Source organism: Leptonychotes weddellii, chromosome 4 (assembly GCF_054177405.1).
Source record: "Leptonychotes weddellii isolate Sample4059 chromosome 4, ASM5417740v2, whole genome shotgun sequence".
NCBI lineage: Eukaryota > Metazoa > Chordata > Mammalia > Carnivora > Phocidae > Leptonychotes > Leptonychotes weddellii.
In genome coordinates, this window is record NC_138372.1 from 170,484,470 (window position 1) to 170,503,441 (window position 18,972).

Below are 18,972 nucleotides of genomic sequence, written 5' to 3' on the forward strand. Positions count from 1 at the left end.
GGACCAGGGCCGGGGGGGCGGAGGGGGGGGCTGGCTCTGGGGACCAGGGCTGGGGGGGCGGGGGGGGCTGGCTCTGGGGACCAGGGCCCGGGGGGCGGGGGGGGCTGGCTCTGGGGACCAGGGCTGGGGGGGCGGGAGGGGGCTGGCTCTGGGGACCAGGGCCGGGGGGGCAGGGCATACGGCTGGCTTGCCCCCCACCCCCCACCCCCCGCCCCGTGTTCCCAAGCTGCTTCCCGGCACACCCTCCCCTGCTTCACCGTCAGAACTAAGCGCCAGGCGCACGTAGACCAGGTGCATAGGGCCCTGACACACGGTGCGGCCCTGGATGGAGAAGTGGTATGTGCCACGCGTGTGGTTCAGCACCAGGCGGCGCCGCGGCAAAGACGAAATCATGAGCCACAGGCCAACGCCCACGCCGCACGCCGGGAAGCCCCACGTCTCCTGCTTCAGCACCTGCGGGAGCCACGGGGACCTGAGCCGCCAAGGGCGTGGGGGCGGGGCACCGAGAGGGGGGTCCAGCCCCAGGAGGCCGGCCGTGGGGGGCGGGCCGCGGAGCGCAGACCTGGCTCACAAGGCCGAAGCTGACGAGGAAGAGGCAGACGACGAAGAGCAGCGCCCCCTTCCACAGTGTGTCCAGGTAGTACTCGAGCACGAAGACTGCGGGCAGCGCGGCGGCGGCGCGTGAGGACAGCTGGCCCCCGCTCGCAGCCCGGGGTGGCGGGGCCAGTGCCCGGCAGGCCGCACGCACACGCACGCAGCGCTGGGGCACCGTCGGCGGCCCGCCCCGGGCCTGGCCCCGCCCCCACTCAAATCAGGCCCCAGGTCAGGCCCCGGCCCCACCCAAGCAGGATTTTACCCGGGGGGGAGGGCAGGGGGGTCAGACAGTGGGCCCCCGCCCCGCCCCCGCCGCGTGCTGGTTCCGGGTCCACGCGCACCATTGGGCTGCTGTTGTGTGAACGGGTAGAAGCTGTTGTTCTTCAGGCGCTTGGCCAGGTGGCGCTCGGTGCAGAAGAGTCCGAGGGCCCAGAGCTGGAAGCACTTGCCGCCGGAGGTCGTGGGCAGGCCGCTAATGTGGCCCTTGGGGGCCTGGGTTAGGCACAGAGGGTCAGCTGGGCTGCTGGAAGGTTGCCACCGCCCAGGGCTCGCCGTCGCACTGATACCTGGGGGAAGAAAGCCTCCAGGGCTGCGGTCCAGGAAGGAGCGGCCTTCAAACAAAGGGCAGAGGAGGGACACCAGGTGGTGGTCCAGGCTGGGCGAGGCCTGGGTTCTAGAAGTTCTGGGCAGCGGGTTCTAGAAGGGGCTGTTGTGTTGACTACTCCTTCTGCGGGGACTCCCCAGGCCTGGCCCTGAAGTGAGCACGCACTTCCCTGTGAGTCCCCACACCACCAGAGGCCCCCTGCACAGCCTGGTTCACAGTCCTCACGGGAAGGGAGGATGGCAAGACATCCCAGGCCTGAGCTGGAGACAAGTCTGCGGGCAGGCTCCCCACACTTAACCCCATGGCTGAGCAGGCCTCCCCCGCCCCATCACTACTTCTGCCCGGGCAGAGCTTCAAACACAACCACAGACAGCTCACTCCAGTGTCCCTGAGGGCAGGATACACACACTCAGTCCAGGATTCACGCCTAGCAGTTAGTGAGCAAGGCATGACCACAGGCAGCCTCAGGAACCCTGGAAGGCCACCCCCCCACCCCACCCCACCCCACCAGCTCTCGGCCAGTTCTAGCCTTGAGTGGTTCCCTCAGGTACAACACCTGTCCTCTCATCCCCGCCTAAAGGACCACACAGAGTTCCTAAAAATGTTTTATTGTAACAAAATGCTCAAACATCCAAAATGCGAAAAGGGTGGAGGGCGCCGCTGGCTACCTGAGGGTCAGGGGTCTGGGACTGCCTAGCTGGAGGAGGGCAGGCTGGTGAGCAGCTGCTCCAGGCACCACTGGACTTCCTCCTGGCCTCGGTAGGCCCGCTTCAGGCCCCGAGGAAGGCAGCGGCAGGACTCCAGGTTGAGGTAGAGCAGGCCTGTGCAGCTGCTGATCACAGAGCTGTAGGGGCAGGGCAGGCCATGGGGACTCGAGCCCCTGGCTCCCAGAAGACCCCGGCCCTGGCAGGGCTAGGCCAGTGTAAGGAGCCCTCTCTGCCCAGGTGCCACGGCTGGCTCTGCCACCCACAGCCACCGAGGCCCAAGCCCAGTACCCGTGGTGTCCCTAAGGGCCATCCTAAGCAGGGGCTTGGCCAATACGTGCTCCCCTTTTGGACACCCGAAGCCTGCAAGCCAGGCTTGTCGGGGAGGCAAGCCGTACCGACTCCAAGGGACTGGGGAAGGGGATGCTGACCTGACCGTGCTTGGTGTGACCCGGGTGCCCCTGAGGTTGACAGAGCACAAGGCTGGGGGTGAGCCCCCAGGGGTGGCTGAGAAGGTAGCTAAGGCCTGCTCCAAGTCCTTCTCGCTGAAGCCCTGGCCACTCAAGTCCAGCTCCCGCAGAGTGTGGCACCACTTCTGGGTCAACAGATGGCTGCCCTCTTTGGCTAGAGTCAGCCGGTCGGACGTGCCATAAAGACCCAAGTGAAGCTGCTCTAGCTCTGGAAGCGAAGAGTGGTCATGAGCTGTGGGGCGGGCAGGAGGTACCCACATCCCTCCCACCCAGCCACCAGCCAGAGAAAGCTGACCCTGACACGGCAGATCATGCAGGCCAGCAGGTGTGATGCGGGCACAGCCACGAAGATCCAGCAGGCGCAGATGAGGGGAGCCGTGGAGCAGGCGGCCCAGGGCCTCATTGCTGACAAAGTTGCAGGTGCAGCCAGCAAGGCAGAGCTCCTCAAGGCTGGGGAAGCCTGGGCCAGGAGTCACCACTCGCCCGGGAGGCTTGGGCAGCCACATCAGGTTCAGCAGCCGCAGCACCTGGAGCAAGGCCCAGGCTGCAGATGGGGAGGGAGGGTGGCAGGTGGAAGAGGAGGGGTGGCAGGTACCTGCAGCTGGGGGCAGCCCTTCTGCAGAGCCTCAACAGGCAGCTGGAGAGGAGTGCTGTTGCGATTGATGCCGGTGCTCACCTCCAGGACCTGGAGCTGGGGGCAACAACTGCCCTGCAGAGGTGGAAGAGAACACAGGCTCAGTGGCCTGGCAGCCCCTGGCTCAGCGGCCTGGCAGCCCCTGGCTCAGCATCCGTCTCTGCTTCTGCCTGTCACCAACCTACCAGCAGCGCACCCAAAATGGCTGTTGTCTGGGAGCTGTAGGTCAGCCACAGTTTGCGCATTCGGGGCCCTGCCTCCTCCAAGAAGTTCACCACGGCTGTGGACTCCACCTGGGAACCCAGCACATGGGTACCGGTCACTCCGGCCCAGGCTTCTTCAGGACCCCTGGGGACACAGGGCTCACCATGGAGTGCTGTATATCCAGGCTGTGGAGCTGGGGGCAGGCTCTGGCTAGCATGACCAGAGTGTCAGGGGTCACACCATGGCAATCAGAAAGCTTGAGGAAGGTGAGTCGAGGACAGGACTCGCTGACCAGCTGTGGAAGACAGAGCACCAGCAGAGATTGGGTCTCTGTGGTCGGCAAAGGAAAGAAACCAGTGGCTGACACCGAACCCTCTCCTCTGCCTCAGCTAGAGCCTCCTTTCTGCCCCTGGCAGCCAACACGGGAGCTCCACTTCTGACACCTCCCTGCTGAAAGAAACAACAGGAAAGGAGAACCAGGCAGGCATCCCCATGGGGCAACACTGGGCTCCAGGTGCCTGACCCACTCCCTGGAAGTACCGGGCAACCCCACGTGTTGCCGCTGGTGTGCAGGGCAGCCTAGAGCTCTCACCTTCAACACGGGGTGTACCTGGGACTTCCAGTGGATGAGGGTCAGCCTCTGGAGCTGGGAGAACCTGGGCCGACAGCAGAGGGAGAGCTGCATAGTGTTCCCTCGCTGCCCCTCTGTCAGCGTCTCCCCCACCCATCACTTCGGTATAGGGAGACAGAAATGGGCCTGTGGCTTTCCACAAGCCACAGAAATGAAGTGAGGGGATAGAGAAAAGAGGGAATGTCTCACCGATTGGGCATAAGCCACTCCAGAGAGGCGAGAACCTTCTTCTCGGCCTTGGCTCCGCTCTTGGCGAGGCGGCCAGCCAGCGGGGGCGACAGGGTCACGGTGTGCCAGAGCGCGGGCTGGGAGGAGGCCTCGTGCCAGCGGCGGCACACGCGTGCAGCCCTGGGAGAAAAATCTCTGCTGAGGGGCCGGGCCTTCCGTGGCCGCTGCTGCGGGTTTTCCTAAGAGAGACCTGTCCCCTTTGTTCTCACAACGCTGCGGCCACCTTAGCTCAAAGACAGGCCCTGGGGGCTCTAACTGGACCCCTGAGAGACTGCGCTCTCTCGGCTACGCCCTCTGCCCCCGCCTCAGCCACCCGCTCGGTGGGCAAGAGGGCAGCCTGAGCCATGCTGCTGCGCTCGGTGGGCCTGGGGTACCTGCCGAGGAAAGGCATGGGCCCATCGGCCGCCACCAGCAGCCCGAAAATCTGCACCAGGATTTCCAGGGGGATGCGGTCGCCCCAGCCCGGGTCGGGCCCCTGCTGCGGCTCCGGAGCGGGCGCAGCTCTAGGCCTGGCCTTGGCGGCCGAGGCGCGGGACGCGGGGGGCAGCAGCCGCTGAGTGCGGCGGGCGGCACGCCTCTGCACGCGAGTGCGGGCAGGCCCCGGGCCCGGCAGCACCAGCAGCATGCTGTCCGACTGCAGCAGGTGGTACCCGGAGCCGCTCGGCGCCAGCTGGTCCCACCACCAGTCCTCGGCCGAGCGAGCCCGCGCCCCGGCCGGCAGCGCGCCCCGGACCCTGCGTCGGGCCCGCCGCGCCGCCCCGGGAGCCATAGCTCCCAACTGAACTCCACGGCCGCGGCGTAGCGGAAGAGGCGAAGCCGCCGGGCGGAGGCGGGACCTGAGCCCCGGGCCGACCCCCTGCGCGCAGGTTCAGCGCCCGACTTCCGGGGCGGGACTTCCGGCGATGGGCCATGCCGGGGGCTGGCCGTCCTGCGGCTTCCTCCAGTACGTGAGAGCTGGAGTTCTCGCCCGGGCGGAGCCGCGTTTCCCAGCCTCACCGGCTCTGGGCTGAAGCCGCGCTCGTGCGCGGGAGGCGGCGCCCTTGCAGGGTGGCGAGACGACTGGCTGTCGGGCGGCGAGCGCGCAGGTGCAGGATCAGGAGGCGCAGGTCCCCCAGCGCACCGGGCAGCCCTTCGCCGACCACCCGACGCAGCGAGGGGCGGCGCCGGGCCCATCCCTCCCCCCGGAGTCCGACTTCACTCCTGCTGTCCTGGGTCTCGCTGAAGCCTCGGACTCCCACTGGGAAGCAGAAGCAGCAGAGGTGTGCGAGGCGCCGTAGGGGTGCCCCTGTCCCGGAGTCCGTGTCCCTTTTGGGGAGAGGGTGGTGGTGATCGCAGCAACTCAGACCCGAAGATGGAGTCCCTCTTTCCTCATTTCCCTCTGGGGTCGGGGCTCCTTGGGCCCGGCTTCCTGCTTCTCTGCCTGCAGGCCTAGCCGTGCTGTTTGGTATGTTTGGCCCCTGTCATCCCTATGCCCCACCCCCGGGCACCCTCCGGGTTCCCTGGTCTAGGCGGTCTGGTCCTCTTCTGATTCCAGTTCTGTGTCTTTGACTTGTGATCCCGCATCCCTGTCTGTTTCTTTCAAGATAGGAGAGGTCTTCGGTTCCCAGTAGAGCTGAAGCGTTTTCTTTGGATCTAGGTGGGGAAAGAGGAGCGGGCTGTGACCCTGACCTGTTCTGAAGGGCCCAGCCTTGGGCTGAATGGCAGCACCCCCACTGGGCCGTCTGGTGTTGACCCACCTGCTGGTGGCCCTCTTTGGCATGGGCTCCTGGGCTGCCATCAACGGGATCTGGGTGGAGCTGCCTGTGGTGGTAAAAGAACTTCCCGAGGGTGAGTGGGAGTGCGCAGGGAAGAGGGGTTCACGTGTGCCAGGTAAGGCGGGTTGCAGCTGCTCATCGTCCCTTTGCACCTAGCCCTGACATGGTCTTCTCCCTTCCCTGCAGGCTGGAGTCTCCCGTCGTACCTCTCCGTGCTTGTGGCGGTGGGGAACCTGGGTCTGTTGGTGGTGGCCCTGTGGAGGCGGCTGGCTCCGGGCAAGAGCGAGCGGGGCCCCATCCAGGTGGTGCAGGCACTGGGCGTGGTGGGCACAGCCCTGCTGGCCCCACTGTGGCACCATGTGTCCCCAGTCGCAGGGCAGCTCCACTCCGTGGCCTTCCTAACGCTGGCCTTGGTGCTGGCCCTGGCCTGCTGTGCCTCTAACGTCACTTTCCTGCCCTTCTTGAGCCACCTACCACCTCCCTTCTTGCGCTCCTTCTTCCTGGGTCAGGGCCTCAGTGCCCTGCTGCCCTGTGTGCTGGCCCTCGTGCAGGGCGTAGGCCACCTTGAATGTTTGCCATCTCCCACCAATGGCACCCTTTGGCTCCCCCACGACTTCCCAGAGCGTTTTCCTGCCAGCACCTTTTTCTGGGTGCTGACCGCCCTTCTGGTCACTTCGGCTGCCGCCTTCCAGGGTCTCCTGCTGTTACTGCCATCACCACCGTCTGCATCCACAGCGGGTCCGGGGTCTGGCCTGCGGGCAAGAGGCCCGGGAGTGGAGGAGGAGGAAGAAGAGGCCTCACCACTGCAGGAGTCACTGAGCCGAGCCACAGGCGCCACTCCCAGCCCAGAGCCCGAGGCCCGTCGGCTGCTCTCTGTGCATGGTGCCTGCCTGCTGGGCCTGCTGGCCATCACCAACGCGCTGACCAATGGTGTGCTGCCTGCCGTGCAGAGCTTTTCCTGCTTGCCCTACGGCCGCCTGGCCTACCACCTGGCAGTGGTGTTGGGCAGCGCTGCCAACCCCCTCGCCTGCTTTCTGGCCATGGGCGTGCTATGCAGGTACAAGAGGGTCCCCACGGCCCTCGGGGCAGGGTTTAGGGATGGGGGCGGGGTCCTGGTGCGGCCAGCCCTGAGTTCCTGCTCACCCCTGTAGGTCTCTGGCGGGGCTAGGTGGTCTCTCTGTGCTGGGCATGCTCTTTGGGGCCTACCTGATGGCGCTAGCAGTCCTGAGCCCTTGCCCACCGCTGGTGGGCACCTCGGCAGGGGTGGTCCTTGTGGTAAGTACACCGGGGACACTGGAGCAGAGAGGGTTGCAGTGGGGAAGGGGTTTGCCCCCAGAGCAGGGGACAGCCCGTGCTCAGCCTGCTGTGCCCGTCCTCCCAGGTGCTGGCGTGGGTGCTGTGTCTGGGCGTGCTCTCCTATGTGAAGGTGGCCGCCAGTTCCCTGCTGCACGGTGGCGGCCGTTCAGCACTGCTGGCAGCTGGTGTGGCCATCCAGGTGGGCTCGCTGCTCGGTGCTGTCGCCATGTTCCCTCCCACCAGCATCTACCACGTGTTCCGCAGTGGAAAGGACTGTGTGGACCAGTGTGGCCCCTAAGCCTGGGCACATGGGGAATGTGACGTCAGGCTGAGACGCCCCAGCGCCCAAGTGCCCACGACCCAAGGAGGCCCTCCTCACTTGTGGGCTCATGGACACTTGTACACTCCACAGCAGATGCCGGTCAGGGTGGGGACCACAGAACAGTCCCAGAACCAGGGCCCAGCTAGGGCTGTGAACTTGGCCCAGATCTGGAGCCTGTGTGGGGCTTGCACAATAAATCACTGTTACTCCATGGGTCCCGGTAGTTAACTTCTGTAGCTCCTTTCTCTGTGCAGATAGACCCCTACTGAGCTGGAGTGCTGATTTGAACTATTCGGCAGGGGCGCCCCACCCCTGGCCGGCTGCTCTCGCAGCCCTCCGAGCCCTGGACCCTTGCTCCCCCTCCCCCCATCGCTTTTTGGAGCTTCCCCCGGAGAACAGGTTATGGTGGTCAGAGGCAGCATGGTGTCCACCCAACATCAGCTCATCCCGGATCTCCAGCTGAGTGGTGAGGCCTCTTCCCATCAGGGTCACTGCTCTGTAAGCATCTCTGGGCTGTGTGGGCTGAGCCAGCTGGGCGCGAGCATCAAACAGAACCAGCTCTCTCTTTTGCTGTGACCCAGCAGCGGTAGCGTCTGTTCCTCTGTGGGAGGGTCCTGCCAGGGGGCTTATGCCCGGGCCTCCGTGCAAGGTCCAGGCACAGAAGGGGCTCAGTGAGTAGGGCTTAGAAGAGATTCCAGCCAGTTTAGGGATCCTTCTGGTCAGGAGCATTGCTGCCTTCCCTAAGCCACAGGCGTCTAGTTTCTAGCTCCTTCTGTGACCAAATGTGCAGATGGCCCACACTCTTTATTCAGGCAGACGTGGCAGCGTCTGCCTTCTCCCTGGGCTTCTGACAAGTGGCCCCTGTTCCTGAGCAACCCATACCTGCCCCAGCCCTGGGATAGCAGTGTGGGCCTTTGCTTGGCTAGCGTCTGCAGGGAGCAGAGCCTTAGCACTGACTGCAGCCTGAGCTGGAGTGGGTGGTTCTGCACAAAGGGCTGGAGGAGGCTGAAAGGAGTGCCTCAGCCAGGCAAGGGGACCGGCAAGGACTCAGGAGAGGATATTGGATGGAAGCTGCAGTGGGCAGAGGCTCAGGCTTCTGTCACCTCCTCTTGGCTTCTGGGGCAGGCCAGAAGCAGAGGCCCATGGGGGACACAGGCTCCGCAGGGGAGGCAGGACACCCGAGCTGTGATCTAGTGTGACTGGCCTGGCACTGAAATCCTATTCTCACAGACAAGGGGCCCCATTTCTGCAGTGGGGAGCCTGCTGCTGCAAGGGTCTCACCCAAGTGATTGTGGGGGCTGGGAAAAGTGGCTCCTGCCCTGCCTGCCCCAACCCCTTCCCACAATTGTTCTGGTCCCGGATGCCCTTTTTAAACTTCAGAAGCTGCCTGTCCTTGAGTTGGCCTGCACATGGGCCTTTGAAGGTCTTCTCTTTCCCCTGCCCTGGCAGGAGCAGCTGAGCAGGAAGGTGGGAGAGACCCCCCCACCCCGGCCCTGACCACTGGAGCCTCCGGTCTGGGGCTGCATCAAGTACTGGGAGGGCCCAGGCTCCCAGGTGGCTCAGACACAGCCCCGCCCTGAGCACAGGAGGCCACCTGCCAGGTCCCAGCCTCCCAGGATGCTGATGGCCTGGAGAAGGAGCAGGGGCAGTGGGGGGTTCACGTGGCTGTTTGCCTTTGGGAGTCGGGGCCAGTAGGTGGGGTGTGGGCTGCAGAAGCCACCTTGGCAGTGGTGAGTGGAGAGATTCAGAGGCAGGAGGACGAGAGCATGGCACGCCCTCTGCCCTCCCCCTCCAACAGCACCCTCCCCTGCCCACCCTGGGGCTGGAGCTCAGGGAGCTGCCCCCTAGTTCTTGTTCTCTCTTCCGTCAGGCGACAATCAAAGGCATTTACGAGAGCCTCATCTCTGCCCACATACGCATTTGTGCCAGGCCCAAGGGCCACAGAGGAGTAAGGCCCTGGAGAGAGGGGGCAGGTGGCCCTGAACCTGGGGGTCAGGGCTGGAGGTGGACAATTTGAGGAAGCCACTGCCCTTAGGAGCCTCAAGGGCCTTCCTGTCAGTGCCTTGTAGGAAATAACAAGGGGAGGGAGATGCTGAAGGGCCGAGTTCTTGAGAGCTGCCCCGACACACCCTTCCTACTCATGACTGCCCAGCACTGAGTCTGGTTGCTAGGGCACCCACACTTCCAGCTGGACAGCAGGTGGCCCACGACTCCAGCTCATAGCCCTGCCCAGAGGGTCTCTCACACCCAGGGCCGGGGGCAATTTGAAGGAGACCCCAGAGGGGAGGCAGTGGCCAAGGCAGGACCTTTGGCACCTGGCTGTCCACGGAGAGGACCCCCTGGGTAAGAGCAAGGCCTGAGCTACAGACCCACTGTTGCCCTGTCCCACCACCAGGAGCAGGCCCCGCAGTTCCTCAGAACCAGAGAAGGGCTAGCTAAGGTGTGGCCTGCCACGTGCAGCTTCCTTTCCCAGGTGTGTGGCCACTTCCCCTGAGACTGAGCCTGTGCGTGTCTGGGCAAGCCTCACCTGGCTTTGGTGGAATGACTAAAGGCCCTGTGGTTCTCAACCTATTGGAGTCCCTAAGGAGGTGTGAATTCCAATGCGGTTGAAGGTATGACAACACCTGGATGATAAAATGGTTGTGTCCTCCCATTAGCATCTGCTCAGGGCCCCCTCCCTCTCTTGCTGTGTCTCTCTCTGTCAAATAAATAAATAAAATCTCTAAAAAAAAAAAAAAAAGGCATGGGACAATGGTCCTCTAAGGGGCTTCCTCTCCTCCATGGAATTCAAAGGGACCTCCTGGCTTTTGTGGCACCAGAAAATGGAAGTGTGGGAGCATCTGGGACCCTGTCCAGTGAATGAGTGCAGGTCATCAGCCATTCCGGAATCAGCCACCCTGGCCATGTCCACCCCGTCTCAGGGAGGCTAACTGCCTGAGGCCACAAGGCCACTTGGACTTCCCCACTCCAAGCGCTGGCCTCCTTCTCTCCACTGCCCCTTCCGGGGGGCTCAGAGGCTACTAGGGTTCTGATGGGGTGCTAATCACAGGACCCCTTATCCCCACCCTGTTGTTGGGTGGGTGACCCAGATGATCCAATCATTATGTCCATCCTCCTGCCCACGGTGATTGAGCTAAGGGACCGTTGCTCCTATGGAGCAAATCAGGGTCCACCGTGACATCTATCTTAGGATGTCAGTCATCCCAAGAGCTATAAAAAGCTACCCAAACTATTCCTGGAGCACACCTGAGAATGAAGGCTCCCCAGAGGCAAGCAGGGTGAGAGGTGGAGAGAGGCAGAACCCAGAAAACATCCTAGGATCGCCTGGATCCAGTTGCATCTGAAGCTAGATCTTTGGACTTTCAAGTTATGAGGGTGCACAATTTCTTGCTTGTTTAAGCAAAGGTGAGTTGATTGCTATCCATCACAGCCGAGGACATAGTGAAGCATGCCTCCCTGAAACATTCAGGACAGCTCAGACCTTAGGACACCCAGTGCTGGTCCATCTTTTCTTGCTTGGGAGAGAGTCAGTCATTCTCTTGGCAACTCTCCCTGTCACCCTCCCCATGACCTTTTCCTCTCCTAGGCCTCCACCTCCAGCTCCTTAGCATAGTGCTTCTCTGACCCGCTCCTGACCTGCAAGGGAGAATTCCCAGGGCATTGGACCCTCTCAGAAGAATGCCCAGGTGGGGCGCCTGGGTGGTTCAGTCGTTAAGTGTCTGCCTTCGGCTCAGGTCATGATCCCAGGGTCCTGGGATCGAGCCTCGCATCGGGCTCCCTGCTCAGTGGGGAGCCTGCTTCTCCCTCTCCCACTCCCCCTGCTTGTGTTCCCTCTCTCACTGTGTCTCTCTCTGTCAAATAAATAAATAAAATATTTAAAAAAAGAAGAAGAAGAAGAATGCCCAGAGCCAGGCCAGGCAGGGGGCAGGCAGGAACTTCCTAGACGATGTCCTGAGGTCCCAAGGGCTGCTCTCGGGGGAAGTTCTTTTGTGTGTGCATAACAGTATGAGCATTTTAATTTGGTGAAAGACAAGCTGCAAACAACTTTGAAATTTCCATCCTTTTGCAAAGGCTGTGGGAAAACTGAGCTAATTAAAAAGCAGATTGGAAAAGATTTCCTACCCGGCCCCTCCTGACACCCGTGAGCCTCCCCAAATGTTTCCTTTGTGTTGTTTTTTGAGTAGGCCCCACGCCCAGCACAGGGCCTGAATTCAAGACCTGAGATCAAGACCTGAGGCAAGATCAAGAGCCACCCAGGCGCCCCAGAGTGTTCCCTTTGTAGAATCATTCTGTGGATGGCACCCTTCTGAGAGTGCTGAGCAGGGTGGTGTGGCTACAGAGGGCCAAGCACCAACTCTGTATGCAGGTCGCTGGAAAGGCAGGCCACCAGCATGGGGAAGGCAGAGAAGAGAAGGTGTTCATACCCAGACCAAAGAATGCAGACAGGAAAAGAAAGCATGTGCGCAGCAAAGCCAGGGGTCTGGAAACCTCCACTGAAGAGCAGAGATAGTGAGAAAGGCCCCTGTGGTGAGGCCACTGTGGATCCTCCAGGGGGCCAGGGAGCTGGGGTGAGCTGATGGTGAGGCAAGTGCGGGGCTGGGAGCCTGGAGCCAGTCATCCCCTCCCGCTGAGGTCTCCACATGGAACAGGGGGCAGGCTTCACGTTTCTTGAGGGTCCACTGTGTTGAATGTGGATGGCCTGGCTGGCTGGGTCCCTCTTCAAAGCAGTATCATGGCACCTGGCTCCAGGAGTCTTGACATGAAGAATATCACACTTCTTTATTTTTCTGAATGAAGGGTCACCATCCCTCTCCCCTCCACCCACCAAGCCAGAGATCAGCCAAGCTCAGCCATCACTGGGACTCCCCTCTCCCTGGATGTGTTCGAAGCACAGGGGCTCTGGGCAGGGTGGGAGGTGGTCTGGCTTCCAGTCCTTGGGAGTTGCCATCAGAGCTGGTGCTGGAGCAAACTGGGGGGACTTGAGTGGGGGGATCTCAGAGCCAGAACCTTGAGGAATTTGGGCCTGAGGATGTGGCTGATGGGGACTAGGTACTGGGGTAACAGGAGATGAAGCTTGGAATCTGGGGAGGTGGGCTGGGACAGAGCAGAATAGGGTTTTTAGGGGGACTGGGAGTCTGGGAATCCTGGGGACTGAAAATCACGGCATGTAGGGGATGGGGACTGGGATGTAAAAAGTTTAAGACTGAATGAGCAGAGCAGTTTACTGGTGTCTCTAAGGAGAGCTGTGCTCTGTTACATGATCCCAGGGTCTCTGATTTATAAGGTTGGTGCCTCTCATTGTCTTTAAACCATTTTACAACTTTGTGTTTGTAAATAACTAGTAGCAATGTAAATGATTGTTTTCCGCAGACCTGAAAATGAATTCCATCCATGGAGGTTCAGCTGATTTCCCTCCTCCAGTTGTGGAAGAAGCTGGTTTTGTATCCATTTGTAAGTCAATTCCAACAATCCTTTATTCTGCATAGATCTGTGATTCTTTGACTTCTTTGAAGCACTTATAATATTCTTGAATCTCTTTTAAAGAATGACTTAAATAGAATCTTTGACGTGTGTTCCTTTTATATCTATATAAGAGTTATGATACTGCCTTCTCCTGAAAGTTATCCTGTAACAGTTGTGGAGGCTTTCTACCAAGATGGCTGGTGGCTCCCCGTGCCTGAGCTGCGTGAGCTGCGTTTCCTGAGTGTGCACCTCACAGGCTAAGCCCCGGCATGTCTGTTCTTGGTTTCTAGGGAGGAGTCTGAAGTGGTAATAGAATCATGATTTCTTAACTGTAGTTTTTCTACTTATAACTCTCCTCTCAAGTTATTTTGTGGGGTTTTTTGTTCGTTTGGTTTGGGGGTTTTGTTCTGTTTTTGTAACCAGTAAGTTATTCCCCGTTGCTAAGAGTGACAGGGCAATAGCGGTGTTGGTTTCACAGTCTGACCATTTTGTGAGCTCCATAAATGGACTAATGATTTACAGACATCTAGTGTCTACTGGATGGGAGACAGTGGAGAATCTGAATTGTTAAATCTTAGTTTGTTCTGGACTTAATATTAAGCTATTAGCATTAAAGAGGCCAACAGCAGATTTGAGCTGGCAGAAGACAAAAATCAGCAAACCTGAAGATAGGTCAATTAACACAATCCAATCTAGGGAAAAGAATGAGAAGGGAATGAAGAAAAATGAACAGAGCCTCAGAGTCATATGGGATGCCATCAAGTATCCCAAACATACACATAAAGGGAGTCCCAAAAGGAGAGGAGAGAAAGTAGCAGAAAGAATATTTAGATAATGGCTGAGGAGCTCCTGGCTGGCTCAGTCAGTGGAGCATGTGACTCCTGATCTTGGAGTTGTCAGTTGAAGCCCCATACTGGGTGTAGAGATTACTTAAATAAAACTTTAAGGGGCGCCTGGGTGGCTCAGTCAGTTGGGCGTCTGCCTTTGGCTTAGGTCATGATCTCGGGGTCCTGGGATTGAGCCCCATGCTGAGCAGGGAGCCTGATTCTCCCTCTCCAACTCCCCCTGCTGTGCTCGCTCTTGCTATCTCTGTCTCTCTCTCAAATAAATAAAATCTTTGAAAAAGAAAACACTTTAAGAAAGAAAGAAAGAATGGCTGAAAACCTCCCAAATTTAAGGAAAATGTTAATATAACATGTAAGAAATTCAACTCACTCCAAGTGGGATTAACAGGGCATCCACACCCAGAGACATTATAATCAAACTGCCAAAAGTCAAAGACAGAGAATCTTAAAAACGGCGAGAGAGAAGAGACTCGCCATGTACAAGGGATCCTCGGTAGACTAACAGCTGATTTATCATCAGAAATCATGGAGGCCAGAGACAGTAGGATGACATATCCAAAGTGCTGAAAGAAAAAACTGTTGAGGGCACCTGGGTGGCTCAGTTGGTTAAGTGACTGCCTTCAGCTCAGGTCATGATCCTGGAGTCCCGGGATCGAGTCCCGCATCGGGCTCCCTGCTCGGCAGGGAGTCTGCTTCTCCCTCTGACCCTCCCCCCTCTCATGCTCTCTCTCTATCTCATTCTCTCTCTCAAATAAATAAATACAATCTTTAAAAAGAAAAAAAGAAAAAGAAAAAACTGTTGACAAAGAATTCTGTATTCAGCAAAACTATCCTTCAAATATGAAGGAAAAATTAAGACATTGCCAGCTAAATAAAAATGGAGAGAATTTGTCACTAGTGGAACTTCCCTATATGAAATATTAAAGGTAATCCTTCAGGCTGAAATGAAAGGACACTAGACAGTAACTCAAATGCACATAAAAAATAAAGAGTACTGGTAAAGGTGATTACATAGGTATATACAAAATTCAGGATTCACGCACTTTTGTCTTTTTAATTCTTTTTCTTGTCCTGTCTGATTTAAAATATAACTGCATAAAGCAATAACCATAAAACTACGTTGATGGATTTATAACATATAAACATGCAATTTGTATGACAACAATAGAAAAAAGAAAGGAGGGAATGGAGATATATAGGAGTGAATATATGAGTAAAGTTCTTATATATTATTGAAGTTAGGCTGGTATTAATATGAACAAGATTTTTATAAATAAAGATGTTTAATTCCCAGGAAAATCACCAAGAAAATAACAACAACAACAACAACAAAAAACATAGTTAAAAGAATGACAAAATTAAAATAGTACACTAGAAAATATCTGCTTAGCCCAAAAGAAGGAAGTAATGGAGGAACAGAGGAACAAAAAGACAGGGCATATATTTTATCTTTTTTTTTTTTTAAAGATTTTATTTTTATTCATTTGAGACACAGAGATACAGAGAGAGAGAGAGAAAGCATGAGCAGGGAGAGAGGCAGAGGCAGAGGGAGAAGCAGGCTCCTCGCTGAGCCAGAAGCCCGATGTGGGGCTCGATCCCAGGACCCTGGGATCATGACCTGAGCTGAAGGAAGACGCTTAACCATCTGAGCCACCCAGGCGCCCCTCTTTTTTTTTTTTTAAGTAGACTCCCACCCCAAGGTAGGGCTTGAAGTCACAACCCTGAGATCAAGAGTCAGATGCTCAACTAACTGAGCCACCCAGGTGCCCCCCAGAATGGATTTTTAAAATGATCTTACGTTGGGGTACCTGGTTGGCTCAGTGGGAGGAGCGTGCAACTCTTGATCTCAGGGTTCTGAGTTAAAGCCCCAAGTTGGGTGTAAAGATTGCTTAAGTAAATAAACTTTAAAAAAAAGTTAAAGGATGGAAAAGATATTCCATGCGAACAATAACTAAAAGAGCTGGAGGGGTGCCTTGGTCAGTCTAGCTAAAGGTTTGTCAATTTTTAGGGGCACCAGGGTGGCTCAGTCGTTAAGCATCTGCCTTCGGCTCAGGTCATGATCCCAGGGCCTGGGATCGAGCCCCACATTGGGCTCTCTGATTGGTGGGAAGCCTGCTTCTCCCTCTCCCACTCCCCCTGCTTGTGTTCCCTCTCTTGCTGTGTCTCTCTCTGTCAAATAAATAAATAAAATCTTTTTTAAAAAATTTAAAAAATAAAAGATTTTATTTATTTTGACAGAGAGAGACAAACGAATAATCTTTAAAAAAATGTCTATGGGGCACCTGGGTGGCTCAGTTGGTTAAGCGACTGCCTTCGGCTCAGGTCATGATCCTGGAGTCCAGGGATCGAGTCCCGCATCGGGCTCCCTGCTCGGCGGGGAGTCGGCTTCTCCCTCTGACCCTCCTCCCTCTCGTGCTCTCTGTCTCTCATTCTCTCTCTCTCTCAAATAAATAAATAAAATCTTAAAAAAAAATGTTTAACATAGAGCACCCATCTGCCTGGGTATGATGCACAGGTTTTTATTTTATTTTTATTTATTTTTTATTTTTTGCGGGGAAGCAACAGAGCAAAGTTTATTAAGCCATAGTACAAAACACCCAAAGAGAGAAGGGACCCAAGAGGGTTGCCCAACAGGTTTTTATTGTTTTATTTTTTTAAGATTTTATTTGTCAGAGAGAGAGCGAGCACAAGCAGGGAGAGTGGGAGAGGGAGAAGCAGGCTTCCTGCAGAGCAAGGAGCCTGATGGGGGGCTCGATCCCAGGACCCCGGGACCATGACCTGAGCCAAAGGCAGCCGCTCAGCCAACTGAGCCCCCCAGGCACCCCACAACAGGTTTTTAGTATATGTGCAGAGCTGTGTAACCATCACTCTGATCTATGCTTAGAACATTCATCGCCCCCAAAAGAAACCTGCTCCCTGTATCTGTACTGCCTTGATACCCCACCTGCAACCCCCTCCCCACCCCTGGCGGCCATCAGCCCACTGTCTGTCCGTCCCCGTGGACTCGCCTGTTCTGGACGCCAGAGCAATGGACTCACACACCGTGTGGCCTTTGGTGACTCGTTTCTTTCATCTTGCACCACGTTTTCAGGGTTCATCCACATTTAGTGTGTTTCAGGGCTTCACTCCTCTCGGTTGCCGAATCGTTGTTCGATGTATGGGTAGGACGCATTTTATTTATCTGTTTATTGACAGACGTTTGGGTTGTGTCCATTATTTGGCCATTATGGATAATGCTGCTGTGAGCGTCTAGAGTCTTCACGTGGACGTCTGTTTCAATCTCATCTAGAAGTGAAATTGCAAATCATATGGCAACTCTATATTTAACATTTTGAGGAACTGCTAGAGGTTTTCCAAAGAGGCTACCACATTTTACATCCCATCATTAAGGAGTGAGGGCTCCAGTTTCTCCCAAGACATCTTTTATCTAAAACCACATGGAGAGTCCTAGAGGTCTGTCCTCTTACCTTATGAAAAGAGAGCTCTAGAATCAATTAGGTTTGCAGGATGTGCCATTATTGGAAAGAGTCATCCAATCAGAGGAGGAGTTCAGCCTTCTCTAGGTCAAATTTGTACAGGTAAAATGGTGTTAATATAAACATTTTAGAAATCACATGCTCTATGGGAAGTACCTGGAGATTTGCCAAAGTCCATGTTTTAACCTCAGGGAAACATCCATAAAACTTGTGCAGTAGGTCTGTCACATTTGCCAGAACCCTGCTGGCACTTTGCCTGATGGTCTTGGACAACAGAGATGCAATGTTACCCACCAAAATTTCAGTTATTATTAACTGGTAGGGGTGCCTGGGTGGTTCAGTTGGTTGGGTGTCTGCCTTCGGCGGCTTGGGTTGTGGTCCCAGGGTCCTGGGATTGAGTCCCGCATTGGGCTCCCTGCTCAGCAGGGAGGCTGCTTCTCCCTCTCCCTCTCCCTCTGCCTCTCCCCCTGCCTCTCCCCCTGCTTGTGCTCTCTCACTCTCTCTCTCAAATAAATAAACCTTTAAAAAAAATAAATAAATGCTAGCTCGGCCCATCCTGACTTCTCTAATCTGAATCTAGCATCTTCTAAGCCAGGGTTCTCAACCTGGGATTCACATCAGACTCATCCATGGAGGGTTTTTTGTTTGTTTGTTTGTTTTTAAAGATTTTTTGTTTATTTATTTGACAGAGAGAGAGAGAACACAAGCGGGGGAGTGGGAGAGGGAGAAGCAGGCTCCCTGCAGAGCAGGGAGCCCGATGCAGGGCTTGATCCCAGGACCCTGGGACCATGACCTGAGCCAAAGGCAGACGCTTAATGACTGAGCCAAATTTGAGCACAAGGCAGCCCCAGACTGGCCCACTAACAACACAGGGACCAAACCGTGTCCACCACAGGCAAAGAGAACCATTGCAGATGAATTGATGGAAGGAAAAAGTGGCTCAGCCACAATAGCAGGGTGCATGCAACACACATAGAAGACTCCCCTGAAGCACCAGTTTCTGATGAACAGGAGACACTGCACTGCAGGGCTCTATAGGACCTCTTCTTCATAAGGGCCACCACTTTCAAGAGCAGGAGATGTAGCTGAATTTCCTGAAAACAGGAACAGACACAGAGAGATAGGTAAAGTGAGGAGACAGAGGAATATGTCCCAAATGAAAGAACAGGACAAAACCACAGCAAGAGACCTAAATGAAACAGAGGTAAGTAATATGCCTGATAGAGAATTTAAAGTAATGGTCATGAAGATACTCACTGGACTTGAGAAGAGAGTGGATCATGATCTGAGCTGAAGGCAGATGCTTAACTTACTGAGCCACCCAAGCATCCCGTACATTAGTGGTATTTCTTTCTTTTTTTTTTTTTAATTAACATACAATGTATTATTCATTTCAGGGGTCTGTGATTCATCAGTCTTACACAATTCACAGTGCTCATTACAACACATACCCTCCCCAATGTCCATCACCCAGTTACCCCATCCCTCCCAACCCCTTCCACTCCAGCAACCCTCAGTTTGTTTCCTGAGATTAAGAGTCTTTTATGGTGGGCGCCTGGGTGGCTCAGTTGGTTAAGCGACTGCCTTCGGCTCAGGTCATGATCCTGGAGTCCCTGGATCGAGTCCCGCATCGGGCTCTCTGCTCGGCAGGGAGCCTGCTTCTCCCTCTGACCCTCCCCCCTCTCATGTACTCTCTCTCTCTCTCATTCTCTCTCTCTCAAATAAATAAATAAAATCTTTAAAAAAA

At 56.2% G+C, this 18,972-nt stretch overlaps 3 protein-coding genes across 5 annotated transcripts in view; 1 reads left to right on the forward strand and 2 right to left on the reverse strand.

Moving 5' to 3' along the window:
- CATSPERQ (catsper channel auxiliary subunit theta) overlaps window positions 1–1,766 on the reverse strand; it is a 2,882-nt gene extending 1,116 nt beyond the window's left edge. The window contains exons 1-4 of the mRNA XM_081817161.1: window positions 1,707–1,766; window positions 936–1,290; window positions 563–657; window positions 258–453 (exon numbers count right to left, since the gene is read on the reverse strand). Of these exons, the coding sequence (XP_081673287.1) occupies window positions 258–453; window positions 563–657; window positions 936–1,290; window positions 1,707–1,766 (706 nt within the window). The remainder of the gene's footprint in view (window positions 1–257; window positions 454–562; window positions 658–935; window positions 1,291–1,706) is intronic.
- Window positions 1,767–1,790: 24 nt separating this feature from the next.
- Window positions 1,791–4,872, reverse strand: FBXL6 (F-box and leucine rich repeat protein 6). Of its 2 annotated transcripts, none has more exons than XM_081816709.1 (9): window positions 4,444–4,872; window positions 4,031–4,189; window positions 3,821–3,866; window positions 3,374–3,505; window positions 3,192–3,299; window positions 2,968–3,081; window positions 2,668–2,899; window positions 2,334–2,580; window positions 1,791–2,042 (listed from the first exon to the last, which is right to left on the reverse strand). In XM_081816709.1, the coding sequence occupies exons 1-9, from the start codon at window positions 4,836–4,838 to the stop codon at window positions 1,892–1,894; spliced, it is 1,584 nt and encodes a 527-aa protein (XP_081672835.1). In that variant the 5' UTR covers window positions 4,839–4,872; the 3' UTR covers window positions 1,791–1,891. The 2 variants fall into 2 exon arrangements, with proteins under 2 accessions (XP_081672835.1, XP_006746360.2); XM_006746297.2 differs by having other exon boundaries at window positions 3,803–3,866.
- Window positions 4,873–4,965: 93 nt separating this feature from the next.
- SLC52A2 (solute carrier family 52 member 2) lies at window positions 4,966–14,017 on the forward strand. 2 transcript variants are annotated; one of them, XM_031016990.2, is made up of 5 exons: window positions 4,966–5,328; window positions 5,706–5,896; window positions 6,010–6,880; window positions 6,975–7,098; window positions 12,812–14,017. In XM_031016990.2, the coding sequence occupies exons 2-5, from the start codon at window positions 5,767–5,769 to the stop codon at window positions 12,815–12,817; spliced, it is 1,131 nt and encodes a 376-aa protein (XP_030872850.1). In that variant the 5' UTR covers window positions 4,966–5,328; window positions 5,706–5,766; the 3' UTR covers window positions 12,818–14,017. The 2 variants fall into 2 exon arrangements, with proteins under 2 accessions (XP_030872850.1, XP_006746359.1); XM_006746296.3 differs by lacking the exon at window positions 12,812–14,017 and adding an exon at window positions 7,205–7,656 and having other exon boundaries at window positions 4,967–5,328.
- Window positions 14,018–18,972: the final 4,955 nt, after the last annotated feature.